This window comes from Dysidea avara, chromosome 6 (genome assembly GCF_963678975.1).
Source record: "Dysidea avara chromosome 6, odDysAvar1.4, whole genome shotgun sequence".
In the NCBI taxonomy this organism is placed as follows: Eukaryota; Metazoa; Porifera; class Demospongiae; order Dictyoceratida; family Dysideidae; genus Dysidea; species Dysidea avara.
The window spans coordinates 33,202,934-33,217,872 of NC_089277.1; the positions used below are offsets into that span (position 1 = coordinate 33,202,934).

General features: G+C 37.9%; 1 protein-coding gene across 2 annotated transcripts in view; it reads right to left on the reverse strand.

Annotated features, from left to right (window-relative positions):
• The window catches only part of LOC136257917 (uncharacterized), a 37,416-nt gene extending 33,644 nt beyond the window's left edge, over positions 1-3,772 (reverse strand). For both annotated transcript variants that reach the window (XM_066051241.1, XM_066051240.1), the window contains exon 1: positions 3,143-3,772. In XM_066051241.1, coding sequence (XP_065907313.1) covers positions 3,143-3,757 — 615 coding nt within the window. In that variant the 5' untranslated portion in view covers positions 3,758-3,772. The remainder of the gene's footprint in view (positions 1-3,142) is intronic.
• Between the last annotated feature and the right edge of the window lie 11,167 nt (positions 3,773-14,939).

Below are 14,939 nucleotides of genomic sequence, written 5' to 3' on the forward strand. Positions count from 1 at the left end.
AGAGGTTAGCATTGCAACAGTTTGTGCTTTATGTCACTACACATATACACAGGGTATACTATGAGCAACCCTGCATAGTCCATCAACGTCATAAATATTTAACATGAATGAAGTGCAACAGAACTGAAGGAAGACCAGTTGTGTACTTGGATGAGACTTGGGTAATGAAGAACTTCTAGAGCAATTCCTCATCCAAATCAACAGTGATAGCGATGACTCTTCTACTAGCAGCAGCAGTGGGTCCAAGTCTTCTGACCTTACTTCATATGATGTACGATTGTTTGATATTTGCAGCAATGGTGTTGCAACTTGATGATGCCTCAGGTAACTGGGATAAAACTCTGTGAAGTACATGAAAATACAGATGAAGTGTAAGCGTAAGCACTTTGATAAAAAAAATATTATTGCTTTACTATGCTAGCAGAAGTTGAACATACCATCCCTTGTATATTTGATCAGTGCAGGAGTGTTTGGAAGTCACTATTGGTACTATCAGCCCAAATTCATACAAACAGTGTTATTTCGTTTGTTGAAACTTTTAGAGTTTTGTGGGAATGTGACTTCAAAAACAAAATGCTGGCTGGAAAAGTTGTGTACATCTGTGACGAAGTGATGAGAAAAGGATTAAAACGACAAATTCACTAAATGGGAGTAGAAGACGATGGGCAGCTTTGTTGTAAATGTGAAGTAAAATACATGTTGTTCGGCTCACTTGCAGGTACACCAATGCTGCATAACAGATTTTGAGTGAAACTTTTAGAGTTTTGTGGGAATGTGACTTCAAAAACAAAATGCTGGCTGGAAAAGTTGTGTACATCTGTGACGAAGTGATGAGAAAAGGATTAAAACGACAAATTCACTAAATGGGAGTAGAAGACGATGGGCAGCTTTGTTGTAAATGTGAAGTAAAATACATGTTGTTCGGCTCACTTGCAGGTACACCAATGCTGCATAACAGATTTTGAGCTGTTATAATTTGGAATTTTCCTCTTGAAAGGCTGAAGAAGTTTTTTCCCTGAAATTAAGTAGGCCATTTATCTTCTAAATACAATGCAACAGTGGCCCCCACACAAAAACTGGTTTATTTTCTTGCAAAAGTGTATTACAACCTCTTACATAACAGATAGTGAAATCATGTGTGTTGAGTGTGGGAGTGTGACATCTGGCTTCACCACAAACATGTGTCAACATGAACACCAAAGGACTGCACTTTAGAGGCTTCCCCATAATTTTACAGTGTCATAACTGGAGTTTCTTACATTCAAATGAAGCACCTTTAATACATTCTTAGCTGATTGAGAGGTGCTACTTATCGAGCAATACAGGAAACACATGCAATGTAACAATCGTGAGTTATTAATCATTTTTGAGGATTCAACTCAACACGTACATACTATAATTTTGTTAATAACATCCCACTTCATTATACAGAATTTGGCCATAAAAAGATCTAAACAGTGTACATCAAGTAAAGATCTCATTAACTGAGCATAGTTATGTTAGTCTCATAGACATCTCAATTAACCAGAGGTGAACACTAGTACCTATTCTACAAGATTTACCCGATTTCAGCTTTTCAATTTCAGTTTTTCAACTTTCACTTTGGGTGATAAGAATGTAGTGTCTTGTGGTAATTAAGTGACAGTTGTTGACCAAACACCAAGCAGTGATTATAGTGGTTACTGTACTACCTACAGGAGTAGCAGCTGATAATGTGACTGGATCTGCAAGAATCCCATATGTTCGCACAAGCATAATTTTATAGTAGAATGCAAAAAAAATGTAGTATTTATGAAATCATAAAATAATATTTCCGTAATTTTAAGCACTTTTTCACACTGAAGGAAAGTGATAAATGCTTAAACCTTGATAGCATAAAGCAAGAGAAGTTCCAAAATCTTTGTTTTGTGTCAGTCTGCCTTGTGTTGGATGAATGGTTCACGGTCATTTCTTCTCACGTTTTTGCTTTGCCCTGGTCATGGGAAAGGCAGCAATGGATTCACCTGTTCATGGAGAACCCAATGGTGAAAGTTACATTTTGGTAGAGACTGTAATTGTAAGTTATAATTGTTTACTTAAGCACCTGTAGTTTATTTTCCATATTGGCACTGTATAAATCAATTTCTGTTGTTGCCACTTTGTAGTACTGTAACTTTGAAGGTTCTTGCCTTCTAGAGCTGAAACTTTGGTTGACCATCTCTTTGGCTATCTAGATAAAGAAAATGTAATAAAACGGAATTCGAAAAATGCACTAACATGGGGTTCTTGCAGATCCGGTCACGTATGTTAGCTCCACTACTTAGTAGAGTGTTGACTACCTCCAACTGACTGCCTCACTGCATAACCACATTCACAAAACTACAGACCAGCTCACACCCACCACCACTTTAAGTCACAACAAAAAACTCATGGGTGGGATGCACCTTTTGTACTGGTAACAGTGAATATCTAACTTTTGTGTACTTTGCTATTCTCAATTATGTTAATTGTCATCTACTTCTTCATGCCAGGAAACCATACAAAGGCAGTAATTTCTGTATCAACACTTTACTTGAAGGAGTGTATATAGACACAAAGTACCATAGTAGCTGATATACTGTAATAATAGCATTAGACCATGCCCCCTGAAATGATCAGAACACTTCATGACACCACTTGTTGAGGTTACACCCCTAAATGATCTAGTTCCATAGAAAAGATACCACCAAACATAGTAAACAACTTCACACACCCTTTATTATCTGTGGTACCATGCCCCAAACTTAATCTACTGTGCAACTGAGTAGTGACATCAAGATATTCTAGTATAGCAGTCATGGCAACAGTGTATTTTATAGCTATGCTCTAACAAAAAGGTCATAAGTGGTGGATTTGAGGGGGCCAAGGAGAGCTTTGCTCCTCTGGTCCTTCTCTTGCCCTCCTTGTACTTACAAGACTATATTGGCACTAGAAACAAGAATCATGTATTCACACCATATTCAGAAGTACAGAAAGCCAACAAGCAAACAGAAGAAAACAGTTATATAAAGCAACTTAATAGTTATAAACTGTACACTCCATTAGTGTTTTGCAAAAAACATGGGTGACCTTATAATGAACTCACCATCTTAGTTTATATGCATGTGTAAACATACTGACTCACGTTGTTTGTGGTGTCACAAATTATGGTGCCTGATATTTCCAAGTAAACAAAGCCAGCAGCAATAAATGTATTGGCATTCTTGGTTGCTACATCTGCCATCTTTTTGGAAGCAGTCAGTGGAATGTACCATTCTAGTACCAGTGAATGCGATTCTGCTTTGCAGAATGGACATAACGCATAAGATTTCACTCCACAGTGTTTAGAAGTAAACTGCTTTAATTCACTGTACTCTTCCAATGTGATGTCAGAAAAGTTTCTGTTTTTAACTATTGCCTTCATTTTGTCATATCCATCAGGCACACTACTGCCTTCTTGCTTACAATATTCATAAATATGTTGGAGCTTCATTTCATTGCATAATTTGCTTTTGTAGTTTTGTATCAATTCTTGACAAGCAGTAAAAGGCGAAACAATGGCCATTAACAATGGAAAATCATCCCATCTCCACAGCTCTCTAAGTTGCTGCAACAGCCCTATTAAGTCAGGACAAGTTTCAATTGCACTAAGCCGCTCAGAATTAAAGTACAACTCATTTGAATCATCATCGATGGTCAAGTTTGAACAAATGAGCTTAATAGTCTCCAGATTTTTTGATTCATTTTCTTTTAATTCCATAAGAATTTTTGCCAAAAGAAAACCAAATTGAGCACTGGCCACATTAGGCCTCCTTATTGAGTCTGAGACTTTGTTACCAACTTCATTAGGTTTACCTGTGTACAAGATTGAATTGTAAAAATCAGTGTATATCAAAGCATGATAGTGTGTCATGTGGCAAAAGTAGCTGGCCACACGACACAATGAGTTACTATTTTTGTGTGTTACTAACAAGAATAATAATAGCTTGATTTTCTATAGTTGCATGCTACTATTTTTAAACTAAATGACTTATTGTAGAAGTGCTTTCTATCCTTAGTCCACATACCAAATTAAATTATGATTGCTTTTAGCATTCCTGAGATACAAGTCCTCAAAGACAATTACGTATTATAATCTCCCACATGAGACAGAATATTGTCAGTGAATAGTATAAAGGTGTTGCCAGTCAAACAACTCGTCATTCAAGCAGTAAAAATGATGGAGTAGTATTTGACTTTGAAGTTTTGGTTGTTTACTTCTTGTAACATTCAAGTGACTACAACATGAGATTGTTAATCAATAGTGTTGCAATGTAGGTTGCGGAATACAAAGTAGTTGATTGACAGAAGTAATTTCTTTAGAGATTGTGAATCATTACCTACGTACTGGATCCCTGGTAAATAAACAGTTAAATACTTTGTAATCCTGTAATTCTTTAAGAAAATTAATAGTATACTGAAACCACACTCAGCTCTAGCTGTAGTGATTCATTGAAACCACATGCTGCTCTTTTTTAGGTTCAATTTGTTCATGATTAAAGATGTCATACAAATAAAAGTGCTAGTGCATGTTCAAGTTACTATCCTTAGGAAATCCAAGAGGATAGCAAAACTAAAATCATAACCATTTTGTAGCTAATGTGGTCAGTTGTCTAAGGAATGTGATGATCTACAACACATTCATACGTACATACCCTATATGTAGTGTCTGCATGTCTTCGTGTTTACACAAAAACCTGCCTCTGAAGTATCTTTGCATGATCATTATCCAAATTGTATCAGACAAATATAAACTACACTGCATGCTAATAACAGGAGAGTATCAGCACTTCACAAGTACTTTCATATTTCTTCTGCATGTACACTGCACACTAAAACTACAATTAAAATTTAATGTGAACACATGATTCGATTACCGTATGGAAGAAAACTTTGGCAATCAAAAAGTTTTGCGAATTTACTATAGTGGAATTTTGGCAAATAAAAGTTTGGCGAATCAGTAATTAGCTTCATGATTCTAATTAAAGCTCAAAAAGTAAGCTCCGCATGTGCCGTTTGTGCCCAGGTGCAAGTGTGATTCCGTTTTGTGATTTAGCGAAGATGACAACAATGGGATTTTCTGTGGAGTCAATGATTCGTGGCTATCATGAATATAAAAGTATTTGAGCATTGGTGGAAGTTTGATCTGCGAATGAGAGATTGGCAATTGCTATGACACCCATGCCGTGGCAATTAAGAAAACCATTGAAGGAGACATTAAAATTGTTGGGCACGTCCCAAGAAAATTTTCTGCCATATGTTCGATATTCATCAGGCGTGGTGGTAGTATCGTCTGCATCGTAAGTGGTTCCCGTAGATACTCGTCTAATTTGCCACAAGGTGGACTTGAAATACCTTGCATTTTGAAGTTCACTGCGAGTAATTTAAATGAAGCAGGCAAGGCGAGGCGACAGTTAGAATCTACATTACAAATATGTACTTCTGAGCGTACCGGTACTACAACGCTGTCAAGCGAAGTTGTTGCTCCAATATTAATGGTGAGTAACCAAAGTGAAGATCAGTCTTCAAGCTCTACACCCGTTGACAGTGATGTTCCAATTGATCCTCTGGCTCCGATGCTAAAGATAGATGACCGTTTATCAGATCTGAGTGTAGATATTACAGAAAGTTGTAATGTTGACTAGCCACCAGCCAAAAAGCAAAAGATATTTGATGCTGAGAAAATCATCATGGGAGAAGAGCTCTCAGATATTGAAATCAATTATACTCAGCGATTACTAAAGGAGAAGCATCCAAAGATTAATGGGCTCCGTACAACATTGTACAACGGAAAAATTACAGAAATTGATGATAGTGTTCAGATTGTACATTGTTCAACAAGACACCATTGGATAACTGTTTCTACCAATAATTGTAAGGAAGGTGAAGTTAGAGTGTTTGATTCTGTTTTCACTAACTGTGACAAAGAAACTGAGGCAGTCATTTATAGTCTGTATCAACGTGACACAGAAAATATAAGGATCATTATGAGCAGATGTCAAAAACAAATTGGTGGAAAGGATTGTGGATTGTTTGCAATAGCATTCGCTGTGGCCTTGGTATTTAATAAATGCCCTAGTAAACTGAAATTCATGCAACAAAAGATGAGGTCTCACTGAGTGGAATGTTTTACATAACAAGAGATGATGCCACTTCCATGCACTCGCAAGTAACATTAATAACAATCACTTTAATTTGTAAACACTTGCTGTTGCTACATTTCTAATCAATTCTTTTAATTGTATTCTTACAAATTAATAATAATGTTGCAATAATTGGAAAAGAGTTTATAACAATCATGCTATATAGTCTATTAATATACATAGCAACTAGCACTACTGGGTTCTAAACTGCTTAAAAGTGCATTAAAAAGCAATGAAATTATCTTCAAACTCATTAAAATGTTGTTAATTCCTATTTCACAACCTTTTCACATGTGGATTTTGAGATGTTGATAGTAGTTAAAAAGTAATTAATTTGTACTGAAATCTCATTAAATTGTGAAATAACATTATCATTGCATTTTCATGAACTATACTGTTGAATGATAAAGTAATGAAAATGCAATGAATTGTGACTACACAATCACTATAATATATTCACATCATTTTCACATGAAATTGATATACTGAAATGTAATGATTTTTTGAGTACACTTTTTCATGACATTTTCATGTCCAATGTTTTGAGCTATAACATGGTGAAAAGTAAATGAATTTATTTTAATAAATATTTCATGAGATTTTCATAAAGTGCCAAAACACTTATGGCGTAGTTGAATGAAGAGAGCTTTACTGCAAACGATCGATATTCTAATGGAGCAGTCAGCTCTGTAGCGTCAGGTTAACACTGCCTTCTGGCTACGTCTACACTAGTAATTATCTAAAACACAATAGAAGCCTATTCAAAAAACTTTTAAAATTCAGCACAGGCCATACTATAGAAATGATGACTCAGAAACCACAGATACAGACCAATTATGAGTACCTAGTTACTGTCAAGAAGACAACATGGAATCTTCAAGACCTCAACAGTGAAACATCCAAATCAACAAGAAAAGCCAAGCATAATGACTTATTTGAAATGACAAACTATTTTGAATTTGTTGTAAAATAATTCTACAGTATGTTATACATTATATGTGACCAAATTTTCGAAAAGGGGTCTTCCACACACAACCATTTTTTGTGAACTTGAAAGACTGAAACTCAGTACTCAAGAGAAATCAAGACACACGATAGTGTGTCGTGCGGCCCAATTAGCCGGCGCGCCACACCGTGAGTATATTAACAGGAAGAAAGAAAACGCAATTTTCACACCTATGTAGCTCTGTGATCCCTTATCCGATTGGAACCAAATTTGCTAGAGACGTGCCGCCCAGTTAGGGGAGTCTACATACCACATTTGAAGAAAATCGCTCCAGCCATTTCCGAGATACGAGCGAACAAAATTTCATTTTAATTTCTTCGTTTTTTTTTCTTCTTCATCTTCTTCATTTCGCACACTTCGTAAAATTCGCCATAAAACACGAATGCGTGCTCGGATCGGGCTGAAATTTGGCACACTTAAAGGGCTCATTAAGGCGGATCTCCGTACCAACTTTGGTAGGAATCCGATGAACATTCACGGAGTTATGACCGATTATTTGCGTAAAATAAGGTCGAAGGTCTGTCACGCCTACAGGGTAAACTCCTTGGAGGAATCAGTTGAAAATTGATATGTAGATGGAGCAACCATCGTAGGAGTGCCTTTTTGTGGTTTGAAAGGAATCGAGATAAAGACCATGGAGATATGACACAAAACCCAACCTGTGTCAAAATTACGCGATCGATTTTTATGAATAAAAAAAAACTATTAGTTTTCGTGTCTACCAGGCAAACCGCTTAGAGCAACAAGCTGAAAATCAGTATGTAGCTGGAATAATCATCATAGAAAGTTCTTGCAGTAGTACAGAAGAATCGGATTACAAATCACTGAGTTATGATTCGAAAGGCAACTACGTGCAGCAAATGCGAGATCGAGATACTCTAATAGAACAGTCACCCTAATAAAGCATTCAGCTGCATGTATACATTGCAAGTTATTTTGTAGGGAATTCAGCTACAAACATGTCACCCTGTAGTCAGATCAGCTAGAAGAAGGTACCTAATAGAGAGTTCAGCTACAAAGAAGCCATCATGTAGAGAGTTCAGCTCAAATAAATCACTCTGTAGAAAATTCAGCTACAAACAAATTGCCCTGTATAGAGATCAGCTAGAAGAAGTTACCTTGTAGAGAGTTCAGTTACAAAGAAACAATCATGCAAAGAGTTTAGCTGCAAACAAATCACCCAGTAGAAAGTTCCGCTATGAACAGATCACACTATAGAGAGTTCAGTTAGAAACAAGTCATCCTGTAGAGAGTTCAGCTAGAAGAAGTTACGTTGTAGAGAGTTCAGCTACAAAGAAACTACCATGTAGAGAGTTCAACAGCAAACAAATCGTCCTGTAGAGAATTCAGCTACAAACAAATCACCCTGTAGAAAGATCAGCTAGAAGAAGTTACCTTGTAGAGAGTTCAGCTACAAGCAAATCACCCTGTAGAGGATTCAGCTACAAGCAAATCACCCTGTAGAGGATTCAGCTACAAACAAGTCACCCTGTAGAGAGTTCAGCTAGAAGAAGTTACCTGGTAGAGAGTTCAGCTACAAACAAATCACCCTGTAGAGAGTTCAGCTGCAAACAAGTCATCCGGTAGAGAGATCAGCTAGAAGGATCACCTTGCAGAGAGGTCAGCTACAAAGAAATCACCCTGCTTCATCTTTTCTTCTTCCTGTAGTAAAGAAAAAAATGGGGTATACAAATACAAAAAGAAGTGAAATCTAATCCAAAACAGCCAAGCTGTAAAAAAAGAGTGCGGCCCTGAGAAAGGCTATGGTGAAAAAAGATGTGAAATCCAAGGTGGCGGCCAAGAAATGGCTGTGATGGTAGGTTAATGGTAAAAATTTTAATAACAACAATTCAGTGAATTTGGTGCCGCTTGGTCTTGGCACAAAATTCACCTGAATTGTCATTATTAAAATTTTTACCATTAACCTACCATCACAGCCATTTCTTGGCCGCCACCTTGGATTTCACATCTTTTTTCACCATAGCCTTTCTCAGGGCCGCACTCTTTTTTTACAGCTTGGCTGTTTTGGATTAGATTATATTAACCTGAAAATTGCTTCATCAACCAAGCTATGTTGGTGCTAACTACTGACCGTCAATGGCTTTTCCAATGTGAAGTTATGAGTCTTCAAAGTTGGTAAATTGGATGTGTGTGGTAGACCCCTTTTCACAAATCCGGTCAATTATGTGTGCGCACACTTTCAGTATTAATTGTACTGACATATAAATTTTATGGTTTGTTGTATAAACTGGAAAATTTAGATCACAAATTAACAGACACAGCATTAGTTGTAATATTGTCGCAGGATGAGAGCCTTACCAGGACACCGGCTAACTATGAGGACCTGTGAAAGTTAGCATCTATACAAGCCAGGAAAGAATTATGGCTGACATCTGGTGCATGATTGAAGCGGTAGCTATTCCGCACACCAGCTAGAGATTCATTACTACTGCACTACAACCATACATGCAATTACACTGTATACACTACCTACAACCTAACAAGTGATATTAAAGTAACAAAAGGGAGGAGGTTGTCCGTTTTCAGAACATGCTAGAGGACAACCAATCATTATTATTATTGTTTACTGTGCAAAAACTCTTACAAAGAGCATATACAAGCACAGATAATAAATCAGCAAAATTAATTATGTGATTAATTGATGTTCAGCTAGCCTTGCTTTAAATTGGTCTAAACTTGATCATGCCCGGATACTGGCACTCCCAGGAGATGGACACCTTGATATGTCTACTGAGTATGCACTAAACAAACAGCACTTGAGTACAACAACACTATACAAGAAACAAAACAAAAGAAAGTACGAAATCTTACATGCCTTATAGAGGCTCTTTAGATAGTATTCTATATAATGCCTCCCTAAACAAACAACGTAATATTGTCATTAGCAACGACTGTTGTGGCGTAGTAACGGCTGTACAGCGAAGCTGTGTTTGAGACCTTGTTCTGTAACAGTATGGAACAGTGAATTATGTTGACTTACGCGATGTAAAGCCGAGTGTAAAGCTCGTTGCTGGACCAACGTCGGCACAGAGGAAACTCAGTGAGTGGAACTGCTGCGAAGCTGAGTGCCGGGGAAGCTGGATAACAACAACTGACGGATGCCAGTTACTCTTGCTGACTCTACAGGTGTGTTTCCTTTGTATCATTACATTTGTATTAGTCTCTTCTTGTTTATCCCCGGATGGCTATTACAGTAAACTAGTAAGACTCACTGCTTTCAGTATAATCAGCCCATGCCACCTCCGAGTACAATATACTTATTCAGCTTGTTATGTACGAGTCCAGTCTGCAGTTCATTACGTGTTCCTTTCTTCATAGAGCATGGTGTGTACTTTTATATCTGTCATTCATTAATTTAGATGTGACAGGTACAGTACCATCACTACCATGCCGGCTGCTGCAACTGAACAGTTGGTAGTTGAGAATCATGGCCCATGTCTATTTCACTGATGTACACTGTAGAACTTTGCTTGGGTCAAATTTTCTATTATGGTGCATGCATGCATACTAGTATAGGTTGGTTTCTATATACGTAGCCAAGAACTGTCTGCATTATTGCCTGTGTCAGAGTCTATACTGTAGTGGTTGTAGCCTGCGACTTGCTGTGGTTGGTCTGTGACTGTACCTGAAATAGATTAACAGTTCGCTACACAACTGTATTTTATAGAGCTAGCAACCTTAATTTGGTACAACTCAGCACATTACAGGAGTTTTGGTGACACTCTACAAAACATGGTATACTTGTCGGCATCATGCTTGGCTTCTTCATATTGAACAGTGCCCAAGTTTTGTGCGGTGTTTGTTTCCATTAACAACATATTGTCCTGCCTGCATGCAATGCCGGAAGAGCCAGGAAGTCCTCCAATTTTTATGGTGGCTATGGCACAGTTGTTACGATACCAGTGAGGTATGTTTCATTGTTTAAAGTGTTTCATTGTTTAAAGTCAAGACCACGGTAATAATCGCAGGCAATGCACATGCAGGCCTTCCGTTATATAGAAACCAGCTTTATGCCAAGTTGCCAATGTGCTTTGATCTCCTTACTTTTCATTATTGGATGGTTAGAAAACTATACAATCTGCCCGTGTTGCTATGGTCTGCCCATGTTAATCTGTGCAGTGACCGACATAGTAATAAGCATGGTAGGAAACTGTTCTCCACATATTTTGTTTTGTAGAGAACTTCTTGAGTAGTGGGCCACCATGACATCAGTTTATGTATATCTAATCAAAAACAGCCAAGCTGTAAAAAAAGGTGCGGCCCCAAAAAAGGCCATGGTGAAAAAAGATGTGAAATCCAAGGTGGCAGCCAAGAAATGGCTGTGATGGTAGGTTAACGGTAAAAATTTTAATAACGACAATTCAGGTGAATTTGGTGCCGAGACCATTTCACCATGGCCTTTTTAGGGCCGCACCTTTTTTTACAGCTTGGCTGTTTTTGATTAGATATCACTTCTTTTTGTATTTGTATACCCCAAAGCTGGCCATAGGCCGGCTTTGGGGCTTTTTTAACCTATCCCTTTTCTTTACCACAGGAAGAATAAAAAGACAGAGCAGATTTTTAATACTTCAACTGTTTTTGATTTTATCAGTAATTATATAAATATATTTATTACATGTCTATTATTCCCTACTGGATAACTTGTTCACAGCTGATCTTTCTACTAAGGGACTTGAAATGTAGCTAAACTCTCTACAGGTTGATTTGTTTGTAGCTGCACTCTCTACAGGGTAATTTGTTTGCATCTGAACTCTCTACAGGGCGATTTGTTTGTAGAAGAACTCTCTACAGGATAGTTTCTTTGTCACTGAACTCTCTACAAGATGACTTGTTTCTAGCTGACTCTCTACAAGACAAGATGACTTCCTCTAGCTGATTTCTCTACAAGGTGAATTGTATCTAGCTGAACTATCTACAGGATGATCTGTTTGTAACTGAAATCTCTACAGGGTGACCTGTTTCTAGCTGATCTCTCTATAGGGTAACTTATTTCTAGCTGAACTCTCTACAGAGTGGGTTCTTTGTAGCTGAACTCTCTACAAGATCACTTCTTCTAGCTGATCTTTCTATAGGGTGACCTGATCTCTCTGTAGGGTGACTTTTATCTAGCTGAACACTCTACAGGGTGATTAGTTTGTAGCTGAACTCTCTACAGGATGGTTTCTTTGTAGCTGAACTCTGTACAGGGTGATTTGTTTGTAGCTGAACTCTCTACAGGATGGTTTCTTTGTAGCTGGTTTCTACAAGGTGACTTGTTTCTAGCTGATCTCTCTACAAGGTGACTTCTCCTACTACAGGGTGACTTGTATCTATAGCTGAACTATCTACAGGATGATGATCTGTTTGTAGCTGAAATCTCTACAGGGTGATTTGTTTGTAGCTGAATTCTCTACAGGATGACTTGTTTCTACATATAGCTGATCTCTGTATAGGGTAACTAGTTTCTAGTTGAACTCTCTACAGAGTGGGTTCTTTGTTGCTGAACTCTCTGCAAGGTGACTTCTTCTAGCTGACTTCTCTATAGGGTAACCTGATGTCTCTGCAGGGTGACGTTTATCTTGCTGAACGCTCTACAGGGTGATTTGTTTGTATCAAAACTATCTATAGGGTGATTTTTTGATACCTGAACTTTCTACAGAGTGATTTGTTTGTAGCTGAACTCTCTACAGGGTGATCTGATCTCTCTACAGGGGTGATTTGTTTGTAATTGATATCTCTACGGGTAGATTTGTTTGTAAGTGAACTCTCTACAAGGTGAATTGTTTGTAACTGATTTCTCTACAGGGTAATTTGTTTGTAGCTTAACTCTCTACAAGGTAATTTGTTTGTAGCTGAACTCTCTACAGGGTGATGTGTTTCTAGCTGATCTCTCTACAGGGTGATTTTTTTTGTAGCTGAACTCTCTACAGGGTGATTTGTTTGTAACTGATCTCTCTACAGGGTGATTTGTTTGTAACTGATCTCTCTACAGGGTGATTTAGGTTGTAGCTGCTCTCTCTACAGTGGGTGATTTGTTTGTAACTGAAATCTCTACAGGTTGATTTGTTTGTAGCTGAAGTCTCTATAAGGTGTTTTGTTTGTAGCCGATCTCTCTACAGGGTAATTTGTTTGTAGCTGAACTCACTGCAAGGTGATTTGTTTGTAGCTGATCTCTCTACAGGGTGATGTGTTTGTAACTGAACTCTCTACAGGGTGATTTGCTTGTCACCGAATTCCCTATATTGTGTCTAGTTTCTAGCTGATCTCTCTACAGGTTGATTTGTTTGTAGCTGAACTCTCTATAGGGTGATTTGTTTGTAGCTGAACTCTCTACAGGATTGTTTCTTTGTCACTGAACTCTCTACAAGGTGACTTGCTTCTAGCTGATCTCTCTACAGGGTGACTTGTATAGCTGAACTCTCTACAGGGTGATCTGTTCATAGCTGAACTCTCTACAGGGTGATTTGCTTGTAGCTGAAATCTCTTGTTTCAAACTGATTTCACTGTAGGGTAACTTGTTTGTAGCTGAACTCTCTACAGGATTGTTTTTTGTCACTGAACTCTCTACAAGGTGACTTGTTTCTAGCTGATCTCTCTACAGGGTGACTTGTATAGCTGAACTCTCTACAGGGTGATTTGTTTGTAGCTGAAATATCTTGTTTCAAACTGATTTCACTGTAGGGTAACTTGTTTGTAGCTGAACTCTCTACAGGATGGTTTCTTTGTAGCTGAATTCTACATAGGGTGATTTGCACGTACCTGAACTTTCTACAGGGTGATTTGTTTATAGCTGAACACTCTGCAGGGTGATTTGTTTGCAGTTGATCTCTCTACAGGGTTTCTTTACAGCTGAGATCTCTACAGGGCAACTTCTTCTAACTGAGCTCTCTCTTGTTTCTAGCTGTTCTCTCTACAGACTAACTTGTTTGTATAGCTGAACTCTTTACAGGTGGTTTTTTGGTTGCTGAACTCTCTACACTGTGACTTGTTTGTAGCAAAATTCTCTACAGAGCGACTTGTATGTAGCTGAATTCTCTACAGAGTGACTTACTTGTAGCTGAACATTGTATAAACTATAAAGTGACTGGTCTGTAGCTTAAATCTCTACAGGGTTACTTGTTTGCAGCTGGTCTCTATAGGTTAACTTGTTTGTATAGATGAACTCTCTACAGGGTAGTTTCTTTTAGCTGAACTCTCTCCACAGTGACTTGTTTGTAGCTGAACTCTCTAGAGAGTGTAGCCGAACTCTCCACAGGGTGCATGACTTGTTTATAGCTGAACTCTCTTCAGTGTGACTTGTAATGTTCTGATTTTTCTGAATCACTACAGCGATATATCTGTAGCTGAACTCTCTATAGAGTGACTTGCTTCTTGCTGAACTGTCTATAAGATTAACTGTTTGCAGCTGAACTCTCTACAGAATAACTTGCAATGTAATAGAATTCTATAATGGAGCAAATAAATTAGCTGAATGCTCTATTAAGGTGACTGTTCTATTAGAGTATCTCGATCTCGCATATATGCTACACGTAGTTGGCTTTGGAATCATAACTCAGTGGTTTGTACTCCGATTCTTCTGTACGACTGCAAGGACTTTCTATGATAATTATTCCAGCTACACACTGATTTTCAGCTCACTGCTCTAAGCGGTTTGCCTAGTAGGCGTGAAAACTAATAGTTTTTTTTTATTCATAAAAATCGATCGCGTAATTGTGACACAGGTTGGGTTTTGTGGCATATCTCGATAGCCTTTA